This window comes from Gymnoscopelus microlampas (genome assembly GCF_963454915.1).
Source record: "Gymnoscopelus microlampas genome assembly, chromosome: 3".
Taxonomy (NCBI): Eukaryota; Metazoa; Chordata; class Actinopteri; order Myctophiformes; family Myctophidae; genus Gymnoscopelus; species Gymnoscopelus microlampas.
Window position 1 is genome coordinate 59,033,414 of NC_139940.1, and position 16,405 is coordinate 59,049,818.

General features: G+C 40.7%; 2 protein-coding genes across 3 annotated transcripts in view; both read left to right on the top strand.

The window, feature by feature from the left end:
- ecm1b (extracellular matrix protein 1b) overlaps positions 1-9,278 on the top strand; it is a 28,728-nt gene extending 19,450 nt beyond the window's left edge. For both annotated transcript variants that reach the window (XM_084053214.1, XM_084053215.1), the window contains exons 8-11: positions 776-1,064; positions 2,538-2,773; positions 3,562-3,649; positions 7,667-9,278. In XM_084053214.1, the coding sequence (XP_083909340.1) occupies positions 776-1,064; positions 2,538-2,773; positions 3,562-3,649; positions 7,667-7,861 (808 nt within the window). In that variant the 3' untranslated portion in view covers positions 7,862-9,278. The remainder of the gene's footprint in view (positions 1-775; positions 1,065-2,537; positions 2,774-3,561; positions 3,650-7,666) is intronic.
- Positions 9,279-12,768: 3,490 nt separating this feature from the next.
- LOC311042463 (phosphatidylinositol 4-phosphate 5-kinase type-1 alpha-like) overlaps positions 12,769-16,405 on the top strand; it is a 48,042-nt gene continuing 44,405 nt past the window's right edge. The window contains exon 1 of the mRNA XM_084053206.1: positions 12,769-12,815. The gene's annotated coding sequence lies outside the window, so the exon portion shown is untranslated. The remainder of the gene's footprint in view (positions 12,816-16,405) is intronic.

Consider the following 16,405-nt stretch of genomic DNA (forward strand, 5'->3'; position numbering starts at 1 on the left):
AACACAATGAGTGCCGAAAACGGTCCGGACCGTTTTTTACCCAATTCTATTTTTATACGTGGGGCCCACGTGGGGCGCTAAAACAAAACTTTGGGCTCATCCAAGGAGTTTCTGAGAAGGAGAGGCCGGATGTGGATCCATGTAAAAAATCCTTTCGGTCGGCCTTTCCAATGTTATCTCCTTGACTAAAAGCTTAATATCTCTATTTCTTTTTAACGTGGTGGAAGCGAGCCGTTTTCGATCGGCGATCACTCTGCAATGGAGGATCGCAATGGAAATATTATTGTTCCAGGCGTTAGTCGGGACCCTCCGCCGTCTTGCACGCACGCTCTGTTTACATGCACTTCCGCGTCGGGGCTTCTACAGCACGAAACGTATAACGCAGGCACTGAATGTATAATATTTTAATAAACCTCTGGCACCCCGATGTGTTAATCTTTTTCATTTTCCAAAAAATATATAAAAAATGTATTAAAAAAGTAATTGAAAAAACACAGTCTCCTCACGTATTAGAAGGACAATATCAGTCACCAGAACCAAGGACGGGTGTTTCTGATGAATCTAACATGGTTAAAATGGAGTTTGAAGTTACAATGGATTTTTATGGGAAGGGGGCGTGTCTGCTAAAATGAATATCAAAGATCTAAATACTGAATGAAGCAACTTAAAAACTGTCCGGGGTGCTCCCAAAAGCCTGAGTAGACGATAAAATGACCCCAATTTATTTTTAAAGTGAAATATCCCTTTAACAACGATGTTGTTTGTTTCTCTCCAGGTCAGAGGTCAAACCCGGCAGCGTCAGAGGGAGGAAGAAGCCCAAGAGGCCCCTCCCACCCCCCACCGAGACCGTGGACATCAACTTCCCCCCCGGGCGGCCCGCCGCCGCCGACGTCCAGCCGCTGTGCCGCTACCGCAAGCTCCGCCCCCGCTACGACCTCAAGTGCCTGCCGCGGCGGGGCTACGGCTGGCTGGCGCGACAGTCAAAGACCATCAACCGCCTGGAGCGTGGCTTCAAACAGTGCTGCAAGGGGAAAGGGGAGCTCCTGAGCTGTGTGGACGACAAGGTATGGCAGGGACACCCATTGGTGGAAAAAATACTCAATTTGTTTTACTTAAGTAAAAGTATCAATACTGCAATATAGAAGTAAAATTCAGGAATTGAAAATATACTTGAGTAAAAGTACAAAAGTATTGGTATCAAAATGTACCAAAAGTAACAGTAGTCATTATGCATGAATGTCCCATTTCAAGTTTTCAAATGTATAACAATCTTTAGATAATAGCAGATCTACAAGCTCAGTGAGGTTGTACATCGGCTATTTTCAATGTTAGTGTGTTTTGTAATAATAATCAAAATCTACAAAGTAAATGGTAACTAAAGTTTTCATATAGTGGAGTAAAAGTACAATATTTCCCTCTGAGATGTAGTGGAGTAGAAGTAAAAGTATTGACAAACAGTGCTCAAGGGGAAAGGGGAGCTCCTGAGTTGTGTGGACGACAAGGTACGGCACAGTGACGCCTATAGTGGCAGTGGTGGAAAAAAGTACTCAATTTTTTTTACTTAAGTAAGACTATCGATACTGTAATGTAGAAATGCTGCTGTTACAGAGTCAAGTTCAGTAATGGTAAATGTACTCGAGTAAAAGTACTAAAAGTGTTGGCATCGAAATGTACCAAAAGTAAAAGTAGTCATAATGCAGAATGTCTCATTTCACAAGTTAAAAATGTGGCTACAGCCTCAGTAGTTAACCAGTGAAATTACGGTATTTTACAATGCCTCTCATAGAGATTGCATTGAGAGCTGCAGTTCATCGTGCTAACGGACCTCGAGTAGCGGCGCTGTGTCAAAAGTGGGCGTGAATTTTATAGGCCTTCCGCTTCCAGCCGTGTGTCTATGAATCCACGCATTTGCATTGACAAACAGATGCCGCCCCAGAGGTAAAATAAAAGTGTGGTGGGAGCGCACCCTAATGGAGCATTTCTACATTGCAGTATTGATACTTTTACCTAAGTTCACAATTGTAGTGCTTTTTCCACCACTGATTATTTGCTTGTTGTGAGATGTAGTGGAGTAGAGGTATATAAAGCATTGAAAAACGGACATACTCAAGCGAAGCACCAATTGTACTTAGGTCCAGTACTTAATAGGCTCTATGCACAGCAGCCATATTATCACTTCCTTCACAGGTGTTACCAATGATACTAATGAAGGCTCTGTTCCATTTAGTCTAGCACAGTGGTTTCCACGACCCCCATAACTCTGAGAGTGTACAAATGTACACATTTGTACACTCTCAGAGTTACACACCTGTAAGGGGGCATTTGGAAGCCCATGAGGGTCCCTGGACCCCAACTGTAGACCCACTGGTGTAACAGAGTGTTACCAGTGAGCCAACATGCACAACATCAGCACCCTGACTCTGTTTGATCAGAATGGAACAGAGCCTTCATTAGTATCATTGGTAACACCTGTGAATGTCTTCATAATATGGCTGCTGTGAATAGAGCCTATTCCCATGTCCCTGTCCTGTCTGCAGTGGCGTCAGGAGATGGACAGGTTTTGCCAGGAGGACAAGGGCGGCAAGGTGAGCTTCCCGTGCTGCGCGGAGACGGAGGGCCAGCAGAGGTACGACTGCTTCCACGCCAGAGCCCCCCGGCCAGGCTACGAGGTGGACCTGCTGGCCGCGGCCACCGACGACGAGACCACCACCACGCCTGGACCGGAGGTCTCCCTGGCTCAGATGTGTCAGAGCCACAAGGTCATCAAGAAGAAGTGAGGAGGACGCCGCTCTTGTGTCCCTTATGTGGCATTTGGTCCTCAAAGGGGGGTCCGTATAAATTGGGGTCCCAGAGATATAACTGTCTGTCTGTCTGTCTGTCTGTCTGTCTGTCTGTCTGTCTGTCTGTCTGTCTGTCTATCTGTCTGTCTCTAGTCTCTCCTTTTCTCTCTCTACCTCTCATGTCTGTCTGTCTCTGTCTCTGTCTCTCTCTCTCTCTCTGTCTCTGTCTCTGTCTCTGTCTCTGTCTCTCTCTCTCTCTCTCTCTCACTCTCTCACTCTCTCACTCTCTGTCTGTCTCTCTCTCTCTCTCTCTCTCTCTCTCTCTCTCTCTCTCTCTGTCTCTCTCTCTCTCTCTCTCTCTCTCTCTCTCTCTCTCTCTCTCTCTCACTCTCACTCTCACTCTCACTCTCACTCTCACTCTCACTCTCACTCTCACTCTCACTCTCTCTGTCTCTCTCTCTCTCTCTCTGTCTCTCTCTCAACTCCTACAAGTTCACCAGTTCAAATATTAATTATTTCTGAACAGTGTGAGAAGCACTGATCTAGAGGTGTGCATAGCGGTGCTGTGTATTGAATCAGATGAAAATATATGAATAATGTGAGAGGTCACCACCATTCCAGCTTGTGGTGGACATTTAAAAAAAAATGATTTGCCACGGACATACAGAATAAGTGGTCAATAATATTACCAGAAACCATAGGCAGAGAATGGGGAAGGCAGTGTACGGACATGTTGGTGACCCCTGAGCAGAACATAACTGCAGTGTGACTGTTGTTCCAGGTTCCCTGTGGGCTTTCCTATCCAGGGCTTAGTAACTCAATGTTGCCATCTGTCTGCAGACAGCAGGAGTGCATGTATTCGTCAGAAGGTGAGTAGAAAAGCATTGATGCAGCTTTGTGTAAAGTACATTTACTCAAGTACTGTACTTAAGTACCATTTTGAGGCATGCGACACATTGTGAGCTTGTAGATCTGCTATTTTCAAAAGATGTTTTATACATTTTACACATTTTATACATTTGAAAACTTGAGGAACGGGACTTTCTGCATAATGAGTACTTTCTACTTTTGGTACTTTAAAGGACAACTTTGGTTTTTCACAACCATGGTTTATATTTTAGCTTGTAATTAAAGTAAATAAAAGATTAGTGTATATATTTTTTTCATTTACTGCTTTCTATAGTTTTTGCAATTTTCGCAATCTTTTTTTACAGTGGGCTGGGGCATTCTGTCCGTTGGCTAAATATGTATTTTTTTTACACAATAACTCTGCGTTTTCTTTATTATTAATTACAGTAGCTCTTCTAGCCCCCAATAACTCACATCTGGCCATCAAAGACCATGGGACAAATGGGATTGTGTAAAAGGCATATTTAGCCACCGGACAGAATGCCCCCGCCCACTGTAAAAAATATTGCTAAAATTGCTAAAATTATAGAAAGCAGTAAATAAATAAAAAACAACACTCTTTAATTACAAGCTAAAATATAAACCTTGGTTGTGAAAAAACAAAGTTGTCCTTTAAGTACATTTTTATACCAATACCTTTGTACTTTTACTCAAGTAAATTTTGAATTCCAGACTTTTACTTGAAACAGTATTTCTTTATTGCTGTATTGATACTTTCACTTAAGTAAAAAAAAACATACTTTTTCCACCACTGCAGTCAGGGTTTCAATAGGCTCTATATGCACAGCAGCCATATTATCACTTCCTTCACAGGTGTTACCAATGATACTAATGAAGGCTCTGTTCCATTTAGTGTAGCACAGTGGTTTCCACGACCCCCACAACTCTGAGTGTACAAATGGAACCAAATGGATCCTTACGGGTCCATTTGGTTCCATTTGTACACTCTCAGAGTTACACACCCGTAAGGGGCCATTTGGAAGCCCATGAGGGTCCCTGGACCCCAACTTTAGACCCACTGGTGTAGCAGAATGTTTCCAGTGAGCCAAAACATGCACAATATCAGCACCCTGACTCTGTTTGACCAGAATGGAACAGAGCCTTCATTAGTATCATTGGTAACACCTGTGAATGTCTTCATAATATGGCTGCTGTGAATAGAGCCTATTGCAGGGGGGTCATTATTGTCTATGTCCGGTGGGGATTAAGGCCTAGGCTACACGTACATGGATCTTTTTCTAAACGCACATTTTTGTGTGCGTTTGGGCCTTTCAGCCACACGCAAACGGTGTTTTTGGCCGCTAAAACGGATATTTTTGTAAACGGATAAATAAGTGAAGGTTTTCCAAAACATGCGTTTCAGTGGATCTGTGTGGACAGGAGATTGTGAGAAACGATGACGTCATCGCGCATTCGCACATGGTCATTATAATAATAAATAAATAATATAATAATACACACCGGACCGCTCATGGTCATTATAATAATAAATGAAGAGAGAGAGAGCAATACTTACAGTCTATGAAACAAGGCACGCTCATTTATGGCAAAATAATGTCATAATTAATAATAAGACAGTGGTGGGAAAAGTAGCTCATTCACTGTGTGACGAAAACCCTCTTTCTCTGCGCCGGGTAGAGCACACGGCGCGCACACAGGTTGAATGTGGGGTCTGTGGTCCTAAAACACAATCGCCCCGGGTCAAAATCCAGCGACCATGGAGCGGCCGCGGGTGGCCCGCTCCAAAGGTGCATGGGTCGGGGAGTTTTGGGACGACCGCCCATGGAATGAATTGATGAAGTAAAACTCAGCCCTGAAACATGACTGGCATACTGTACCATGACAGTATCTCCCGTATTGTTGAATAAAAAACATTTTAATCCGATCGCCGGCCATTTTCTCCAAATTGTCTCCGATGCTTTCAACCATGCGACACTAATGGTTGGGAGGTGTATTGCACTCTGATACATTACCAAAAAAATGCTTTTTATTGAACAATACGGGAGATACGGGTACTTATCGCGGTCCGGATCGCCTTGTAACATCCGTGGCTCGGGGGTAAGCACTTTATATTTGAAATCTGAACGCTTATGTACATGTGAGAGTTGGCAATGTAAAAAAAAAAAACGAACACCACTATAAACCAGGGACTCAGCACCATGACGCTTGTATACAAGCGTCATGGTTACTGGTTACCATGGCTACTGTTTGCACTGCAGCTGCGCCCTAATAATGTTGTTTTTGTTTATGTTCACGTATGCTATTAAAATAATGCAGCTATTGCAGTATTGGTATTGGGCCTTAACATGTGATTAAAATGTATTTGTATTTGGCCCCTCATATATAAAATAAATGTAAATATAAAATCTGAACTTGAAACTTGGGATTTTTTTTAAATCTTTGTCATGTGGCCAGGGATTCTTTTTAAAAACGGAGGACTAAAATATCCGTTTAGTAAAAGATCCATATACCGTATATACGTGTAGCCTAGGCCTAAGTTTTAAGGTTTTTGAATGTGAAAGTGATCGAGTGTGTGTGTGGGTTTTATGAATATTGAAACGATGAAAAGCATTAACAAGAGCGTGTGACTAAATAATTAGGGCGTTGTAATGCCTGATTCCACTTGCCTGAAAATAGCCGATCTACAAGCTCACAGTGAACTTGTAGATCAGCTATTTTTGAAGTGCGACACCTGCGTGCAGCCAAGCATGAAATGACTTGTCTTAGTTCTACTGGATCTCTTCTCCAATAGTCCCTCCCCCACATTTTAGTCACAGCTTAGTTTTACATTTAGTTTTTGCAGGGGCGCCGACATTTATAAGCTCTAGCGGGTGCCCAACAAGGCGCGCGCGCGTGCATGTGCGCCCCGTACATGCCCCGTACATGCAAAAAAATTGCGGGTTTTGGTCGGTTAATTGACTTTTTTGGGGGGGTTTTGTAACTTTATTTCGGTTAATTCGGTTGTTCAGTGGCGATCTGAACCAGGCGATCTGATTTTGAAAAATAATTTTAAAAAAAAACCTTTTTTTTTTTTACCAGCACCCAGTGGGTGCTCCTCACCCACAGTGGGTGCTTTAGCCCCCAGGCACCCACGGTTTCGGCGCCCTTGAGTTTTTGTTTTAGTATTTTGTCAGCAGAAAAGGGTAGTCTGCTAAAATTTTTCGTCATAGTTGTAGTCGACAAAGTTAAGCACTTAAACCCCAGCTTCCGCTCTGTGGAGAAATCTTTCACTGAAAATACCAGATCAACAAGCTCACAACGCGCATTGTGAGCTTGTCGATCGGCTATTTTCAGCGAAAGCTTTCCCCACAATAACAGAAAACAGAAAAGACACTATAGTATCGATCGGGAAAGCATCTAAAAGTATTTTTAGATTGTAACCACTCTAACCATTATCTTATACTTTGTCTATTAAAAGATTGCAGATCTACCAGCTCATAGTGCGGCACCGAGTGCCACGCTATGAGCTTGTAGATCTGCACTTTTTTTGAGAAATCATGAACATTTTAGCAAATCTTTGAATATATATATATTTTTAAAGCGAACATTTGTAACCAAAATTTTCGCTTCTGGGGGATTCTACAAAAGTACAAAAAAATATACAAAATGATATGTATTTGGCCGCGGACCCCATCTTAAAATATGTTGTTCCAGGGACCCCGCCAGAACCAAAGATTTGAGTTTAAAATGTTCACTTTAAAAAATACATATATATTCAAAGATTTGCACAAATTTTCACGATTAATAAGAAAAATAGCAGATCTACAAGCTCATAGCGCGGCACTCGGTGCCGCGCTATGAGCTTGTAGATCTGCTATTTTTGAACAGCCCAAAGTATAAAATAACATTTTAAGCCGATACACAGACGCGTTCCCCCCGGTTTTAAATGGGTCGAAGTGCTTAAACACCGACACTTGCACGCCATTTTCTAACGCGATCGTGTGTTTTTTGTTTCCCCTCATATATACGAACCGAAGCTGGGGAAAATGTCCAACAACCTGTGTTCGTCCAGGAAGCCGGCTTCGTCCTCGGCCGTGCGTCAGTGCTGTCAGCCCTCCACACCGTCATCAGACTCCATCAGCCAGTGTCTGGCCAACATCCTGAAGGACGCGGTCACCAAGGCGACCACCGCAGCACCGCGCCAGAGGAAGAGGAAGTGCCCTCTATCCTAAAAAAAAAGAGTCTTCTTTCTTTTTTTTTCTTCTCTCCCCCCACTCCCCTCCTCTCCCCCCTCTCCTCCATCAGCTGTTGAGCCATTGAAACCATTCCGGTCATTTAAAACGGGTGCGTTTACATGAACACGCCGTCCCCTGGCTATAACCGGGGAATAATTGGCTTTTGTTTTATGATGAGTGGCGAAAATAGCCGATCTACGAGTTCACAACGTGTCGCCTTGTGTGATCTGGTGTGAGCTTGTAGATCTGCTATTTTTGCTATTTTTTTTTGTCAATTTTTGACAATTTTCACATGATCAAAATTGGGATGACAGGGTGAAAATGGTTAAGATGACATTTTAATTGAAAAAACAAACAAACAAAAAAAGAAACATTAAAAACAACATCAGTGTACATGGCTTTATTTAGTCATGATGAGTTTAATTTACTCAAAGACACATCCAACTCATTATGTTCAGCATTAGCTCAAAGCATAAGATGCCATATTTTCACTTGTGTAAACAGGCAAACTCTGTGACCTCTTTGACACAAATAAAAGCCGTCTATAGTATTAACCATTTAAACCCTATACCAACACTTCATTGACAGGGGTCCCCCAGGGGTCTACTTTTTTTACGACTTTTTTCCCCCTCTAAACCACATGTCATAGCCGGAAAGAGACGATTTATAAGCTCACAACATGTCACAAGACGACCCGCTGTGAGCTTGTAGGTCGTCTTTTTTTCTGCAAATGTTTGCCTATTATTACAAACCCAGAATATCAGATTAGGATTAATAGGCTCTATGCACAGCAGCCATATTGGAAGGAAATTGGGCCTCTTCCTTACTTCCTTCACAGGTGTTACCAATGATACTAATGTAGAACAGGACCACCATAACTCTGAGAGTGTACAAATGGAACAAAATTGACCCTTACAGGTCCATTTGGTTCCATTTGCACACTCTCAGACTTACATATCCGTAAGGGTCCATTTGGAACCCCCTCAAGGAACCATGAGGGTCCCTGGACCACACTTTGAGACCCACTGGTGTAGCAGAGTGTTTCCAGGGAGCCAACATGCACAATATCAGCACCCTGACTCTGTTTGACCAGAATGGAACAGAGCCTTTATTAGTATCATTGGTAACACCTGTGAAGGAAGTAAGGAAGAGGCCTAGTTTATTTCCAATAGGGCTGCTGTGCATAGAGCCTTGACGAAGATGAAGCATTGTCTTGTAAATGTAAACGTACCCATGAAGCAGAACCGTCTTCACCTGCCAAAGAAATCCCACTTAAGCATCATTAAAAATGCAATGAATATTTATACTCCTGCTGCCATGTCTCATGTCTTCATGGCATGAGAGTTCTGGCCAGTGGTGGACACAAATGAAGTACATTTACTTGAGTAATGTACTTAAAAAAAGAAAGAAAAAGGTTTTAGTATTTGTTCTTTACTTGAGTATTTGTATTTTTGGATACTTTGGATACCACTACATTGCAAAGACAAACATTGTACTTTTGACTCCGCTAGATTTCGAGGAACAGAAAACGCACATTATTAATTAACCACTTTAGCCGTATTTCAAATATCATTTTTCTTTGAGCATTTCTGGAAAATCTTTGAATATTTTCAGGAGGAATTGTCTAAATTATACAATACAGCAATGCACCGATAGTTTTGCATGTGCAGTACTTTTGAACACTATCTTAAAAAGCATTTACTCTTGAATACTGAAGCAGTTTCAAAAGCAAGTGCTCCAGTACTTTAACTGAAGTACAAATTTGACTGAGCACCTTGTAGTGGAGTAATATTTGACTAGGAGTATCTATACTTTGACTCTAATACTGGGGTTGAATACTTTGTCCGCCACTGGTTTTGTCATAATGAAACTGTCATGTACTGCATAGGTTATTACCTTCTACGTCAAGTATATGTACCACTGTACCACTTATTTTTTTATAGGCTGCTCCTTTTCACTTTGATTGTGAATGATTCCCATGGAACTGCAAGACCAGTTCTAATCTTTTACATGTGTAAGATTACAATTTAAAACGTTTCAAATGAATAAATCTATATTTTCAAAAACTATCAACAATGTGGTGAGCTTTATATTGTATTTATTGCTTTATAACAGAAAACAAAAGACAGTAGTATTGAGCCTTGAGGGACTCCGGATACCCATATTAAGTGGTTAAACCCTCTTAAGTAGACTGGACCTGACTGTTTGCTTTTTCTCCTCCACACCAAATCTCAAGATTGAAAAAGTCACCAAATTCAAGTTGAATATGCCTACTGACAGTGAGCACAAGACATTTGACACTTGTCCAGCCAGCGGTTTGAGACTATAGCTCAACACAGACAGACAGACAGACAGACAGACACTCTTATAGATGGCGAGCCTCCTGCAGAGTCACACTGTATCTATAAACACCAAAAATACAACCCACCACAATACCGTCAGATACAATTCAAGCTCACTATACAAGTCATAAGCTATTAAAGAGATAAAGTTCACCATTATGCATCTTTTTATGTTTGCTAAATTAATCATTATTATTATTATTATTATTAGCGTTATTGTTATTATGAATATTATTATGAATACTATTATTATTATTAATGTATTATTATTAGTTGTGTCTTGATTAGAAGCAGTGAGTGTAGGGCCGGTGTGGGCCGCTAGGCGGTGCTGTGTTAAAAGGCAGTGTGTTGTGATCAGGTTGTGATGAGAGGCAGAGCAGCAGTTTGATTGATTGATTGATTGATTGATGATTGATTGATTGATTGACTACTTTATTAACAGTTTGCAAAAAAGCACAAAGTACAGTTTAATACAAATACAACGCTATTAAGGATTAAAACCCAAGAAAGCACTATGGATTGTTGCCATTGGGGTCCTGTGTATGGAAGCAGATCAGGCTCATAAGTCTTGATTGTTTATCAAAAAAAATGTCAGTGAAAAAATTAAAAGTTAAGTGGAAAAATAAGATTTGAACTTGAAAAAAAATAAAAATGTACCTGAAAATCTTGAATTTCTAAATTGAACTTTGACAAATCCCAGAATGCATGAAAAAAAACTGTTCAAACGTAACTTTGATTCTTTTTTTTAATACTTTTGAATGAATTAATCATTTTTATTTTTCACTTCAATGTATATTTCGATCTTGGAGTACTTTTTTTTTTCAATTGAATTCTATTTATTTATTTCAGATTCAGATCTGATTTTTACGGATTCAAATCGTTTTTTTTCGGTTGCAGATTATAATTTTTCAGATTCAGATCTTTTCTTTACGGATTCAACTTGAAAAGTTTCAGGTTAACTTTTGGACCTGATTTTCTGTGGGGGCGGGCCTCGACTGAGAGGGGCGTGGTCTGCCATGAGTGACAGGCCAACCAGAGCGGTGTTCTTCTCTGTGGCTGAGCAGCAGCACTGCAGCAGCTCATGGAATCATACAAGGAAGTAAAATGTATAATTAATAAGCAAGAAAGGAAACATGGCCGCAATAAATATAGATCCAGGGAGAAAGCGTGGCAAAATATTGCCGACAAATTAGCCTACTAGGGGTACTCCCGAACCCCGTTGACCCCCGGCCCCCGTGTACCCCTGGACCCCTGTTGTTGACCCCCATATACGTTATATGGACGTATAAATTAATTGCATATTTTTGGACAACTTTTGCATTTAATTTGTCGGCAATATTTTGCCACGCTTTCTCCCTGGATCTATATTTATTGCGGCCGTGTTTCCTTTCTTGCTTATTAATTATACATTTTACTTCCTTGTATGATTCCATGAGCTGCTGCAGTGCTGCTGCTCAGCCACAGAGAAGAACACCGCTCTGGTTGGCCTGTCACTCATGGCAGACCACGCCCCTCTCAGTCGAGGCCCGCCCCCACAGAAAATCAGGTCCAAAAGTTAACCTGAAACTTTTCAAGTTGAATCCGTAAACAAAAGATCTGAATCTGAAAAATTATAATCTGCAACCGAAAAAAAACGATTTGAATACGTAAAAATCAGATCTGAATCTGAAATAAATAAATAGAATTCAATTGAAAAAAAAAAGTACTCCAAGATCGAAATATACATTGAAGTGAAAAATAAAAATGATTAATTCATTCAAAAGTATAAAAAAAAAGAATCAAAGTTACGTTTGAACAGTTTTTTTTCATGCATTCTGGGATTTGTCAAAGTTCAATTTAGAAATTCAAGACTTTCAGGTACATTTTTATTTTTTTTCAAGTTCAAATCTTATTTTTCCACTTAACTTTAAATTTTTTCACTGACATTTTTTTGATAAACAATCAAGACTTATGAGCCTGATCTGCTTCCATACCTGTGTATTCAATTAATCGAAACATTTAATGACGGACAAATATACATTACTATGCAAAAACACTATAAAAACGAGTAGTAATCAAAAATAAAAATATGTAGTCAAAAATAAAAAAAATATGTGTTGCCATGTCTGCTTATTATAAGCGACTTTGGGCTTGTTTTTCTGTAAAGTTGCTTGTAAATATTGGTAGTTGTGTTTTTTTGGGGCTTATTGTTTCTAAAGTAGTTGCTTATTTGGGCTTATCATATTTCTTAAACATTTTCATGGCAAGGACCCCCAAATGAATATGTATTGCTACTAATGGAACAAAATCCCTAAACAAATGTTATAGGGATTAAAACATTTTTTACCATGAAAGATTTGTAAAAATGTTTCCAAAATATAAAAAAAAAATACAGTAACAGAGTATTTATATATCGCAGTATTGGTACTTTTACTTAAGTAAAGCATTTGAGTACTTTTTCCACCGCTGGCTATTTTCAAATAACCGTAGCGGCTTCTTTTGGGCTTGTTTTCATAGACCCTTGTGGTCGCTTATTTCTCTCACAAAACCTGGCAACGCCGCAGAGCCATTTAGATCCAAAATGGCGACGGCTGTAGCAGCAGCAGCAGCAGAGCCCTCAGCCCAGACAGGTACAACACAACAACAACACACCACTTTAACCACTGAACACAGCGGGATAACGGTCACACATAACGGTCAGCCAAACGGACAAGTGGCAATTAATTACAACAAGTTACAGCTGGGGCTGTTAGCTCCAGCTGTAACTTGTTGTAATTAATTGCCACTTGTCCGTAGCGGCTATATAGCGTTAGCCTAGCTCTGGTCCACACACAGCGTTAAGAAAGAGTTCTCCTTTAACGCTGTGTTACTTAGTGGTCGTTTCCCCGCACACCCTGGTGGCGCAGCCTCTCGTCTTTAGTTGAAATAAAGTCGAAATTTCGCTATACCCCCCCAAAACAAAGACGGGTTTAAGATGTTGAAAGCCTACTCTCCTTAGTGGCAACACTCTTGAACATGAACTTCGCGTCTAAAATACACTTTTTGGACGGAAAAGGAAATATTCCACCGGATGGAATTTCGTTTTTAGTTGCTCCACTGCGTCCCCTACAGATCTGGCTAATAGACAAATCCCATTGACCAGATCTGTAGGGGGTGCAGTGGAGCACTACTACACCTTCCCCACACATTTTCCACTATTCAAAAATAGAAGATCTACAAGCTCACAGCGCTTATGAACTTGTAGATCTGCTATTTTTGAAAAATGGTTAACATTTGTGCAAATCTCTGAATATATATATATATATATATATATATATATATATATATATATATATATATATATATATATATATATATATTTTTTTTTTTTTTTTTTTTAAGAGCGAACATCTGTAACTCTGTGACCCTGGAACAAAATATTTTTGAGATGGGGGGGGGGGTCCGTGGCCAAATACATATCATTTTGGGTGGTCCTTACATGAAAAAGTTTGAGAACCGTTGATATATTATAGCAAGTAGCAACAATAGTTTTTCAGAAAACTGTTAGAATTTAGAAGACATTTGTAGAATTCCCCCCAGAAGCAAATGAAATATTTTCTTTTCTGGTCAAAAAGTCGTATTTTAGACGTGAATGGGGGGGCTCAGAGTGTTGCCACTGGGGAAAGTAGGCTTTAAACATCTTAAAACCGTCTTTGTTTCGGTGAGTAGCGAAAGCGTATTCTTTATTTTTTACTAAAAGACGAGAGGCTGCAGCTACCGGGGACGGGGGTGTGCGGGAAATGGCCGAAAAGTAACACAGCGTTAAGGAGAAGTCCTTACGCTGTGGACCTGACCTGACCAGGGCTAACCGTTAGCCCTGGTGAAGTTATCAGTGTCGATCTGCAATGCAGTCATTGTATTCTCGGTATCAGTTGTACTTTAAATCAGTGGTTCTCAAACTTTTTCGTGCCAAGGACCCCCAAATTGACACTTGTTAGCCCGCGGACCCCCATTTGAAAAGATAAGCCAGGGACCCCCCATATAGAAGATTTTTACGGCTCTCCAGCAGTGATTTCAACCATTTTAATTTCAAGGACCCCCAGTTTGACATGCATTAAGGCTACGGACCCCCATTTAATGGCATTTCTATCTCTGGGACCCCAATTCATATTGTAAAATCCATGTTAATTTAACTCTCAGAGTTACAGACCCATAAGGGTCCATTTGGTTCCATTTGTACACTCTCAGAGTTACAGACCCATAAGGGTCCATTTGGTCCCTGTCCATCATTCAGCTGGAAACCCCCTCAAGTACCCCTGGGGGTCCCCGGACCCCACTTTGAGAACCAATGCTTTAAATGGGACGATAACACACGGGATGTGTGCGCGTTCATAGGGTTTCGTTTAGCTGTTTATTTTTTGTTTGCCAATATTGAATCTTTTATTGGTTTTATTTGGTCTGCGTCGCTTGCCGAGAAGAGCGGCTCTTTAACCACAAGCGACGCTTGTGTGTTTCAGCGAGTGACACCGGACTGTGGAGTGTTTAAGCTGAGAGTCTTAGGTCCAGTGTAAATAAAGTGGTCTCTTATTATTTGGATAGAGGCTGTGTGTGTGTGTGTGTGTGTGTGTGTGTGTGTGTGTGTGTGTGTGTGTGTGTGCTTTACACATTAATATGTTATATGTATGGGCAATTAGAGCAGTGGTAAATATTGTGAAGATATAGCTCAATATTTACCAGCTCACTGTGAGCTTGTAGATCTTATTTTCACAATTATTGCCTCTTTCTTCTGTTATTTGACAATGTGGCCAATGTTTCACCAGTTGTTATAGTATAGTTTGTTGGTTACTTCTGATGCAGTAATGGTCTTTTTTTGTTTTTTTATTGACGTTTTAAAAAATGTCTTAAAAGTCATCTGGGGACTGGGGGACCCCCCCCCCAAAAAAAAATAAAAAAAAATAAAAATAGAACCACTGAATTAGAAACATGATGATGACTGGAATTTTTTTTTTTCTCGTGAAAACGTATGTCAAAGCCTTCCAAATGTCCTCCCATCTTCCTCATCTAGCCTCTTGGATCAAGACTGTCGTAGCTGTATCTTCTCGAGTCTGACTTTTACCTTCGTATCTGCCGTATGATAGATATGCAAATGTCAAAATAGATGAAATACATCTGTGATAGTCTTGAAGACTCTTGATCCAAGGCTATTCCTCATCCAACAGTCGTCATCCTCTTACATCCTCCTCATATTGTTCTTCAACTGGCTTTAGCGGTGAACCTATGTTGGCTACTTAAGCCCATTAAGACCTGAGGCCGGTTCTACAAAATCCTTTCTAAATCAGTAGTTCTCACACTTTTTCAAGATTCTTCAAAAAATAGCAGATGTACAAGCTTGCAACACAAAGTGACACGCTGGCTGCAAGCTTGTAGATCTGCTGTTTTTGAATAGCCAACGCAAACATCTAAAATGACACACTATAAGTAAAGTGTGGGGTCGCCAAAGAATCATAAAATGGTATCGTGGCATAAAAAAGTGTCAAAAATAGCAGATATACAAGCTACAAGCAGATATACATATTTTGATGGTCGTCCTCGGCCAAATTCATATCATTTTGGGGGTCCTTGACATGAAAAAGATTGAGCACCACTGATATAGAAACATACGTTTTTTCAGAATACTGTTGAGATTTAGGAGACATGTAGAATCGGCTTCAGGTCTCAATGGGTTAAACCATTGCGTCCCGCCATTCCAGACCCCGACGTTTGAGAGCCAGTGAGCTAATCTTATTCTAGTTGTTTGTGAGTGTGAGTGGCCCGCCTGCCCGGGCAGTTTGAGTCACGGGGGGTAAGAATAGTTCCAGTGTGGTGGTCTCTAGTGTCTGTTGCGTGGCAAAGAGAGCCTGTGTGTGTGTGTGTGTGTGTGTGTGTGTGTGTGTGTGTGTGCAAAAACACACTCACATTCTACCAAACACACATCTACAGTAAGTGCTGACATTGATACAGCCTGTGCAGCTTTTTTCCGGTTTCTTAATGATTCCCTCTTAAAGGGATAGTTCACCCCAAAAATGTCTATCGATTAGTCACCCCGTGGAGACTTTTTGTCGCATTCATCAACTATTTGATGACCAGCTGACCGGTAGGCAGCGGTTCCGGTAAGAGACACAAAGGAGACTCTTTGTGTCTCCTACCGAAACCGCTGCCGGTCATCCAATTATTGACTTAGGAATGAGACAAAAACAAAAAA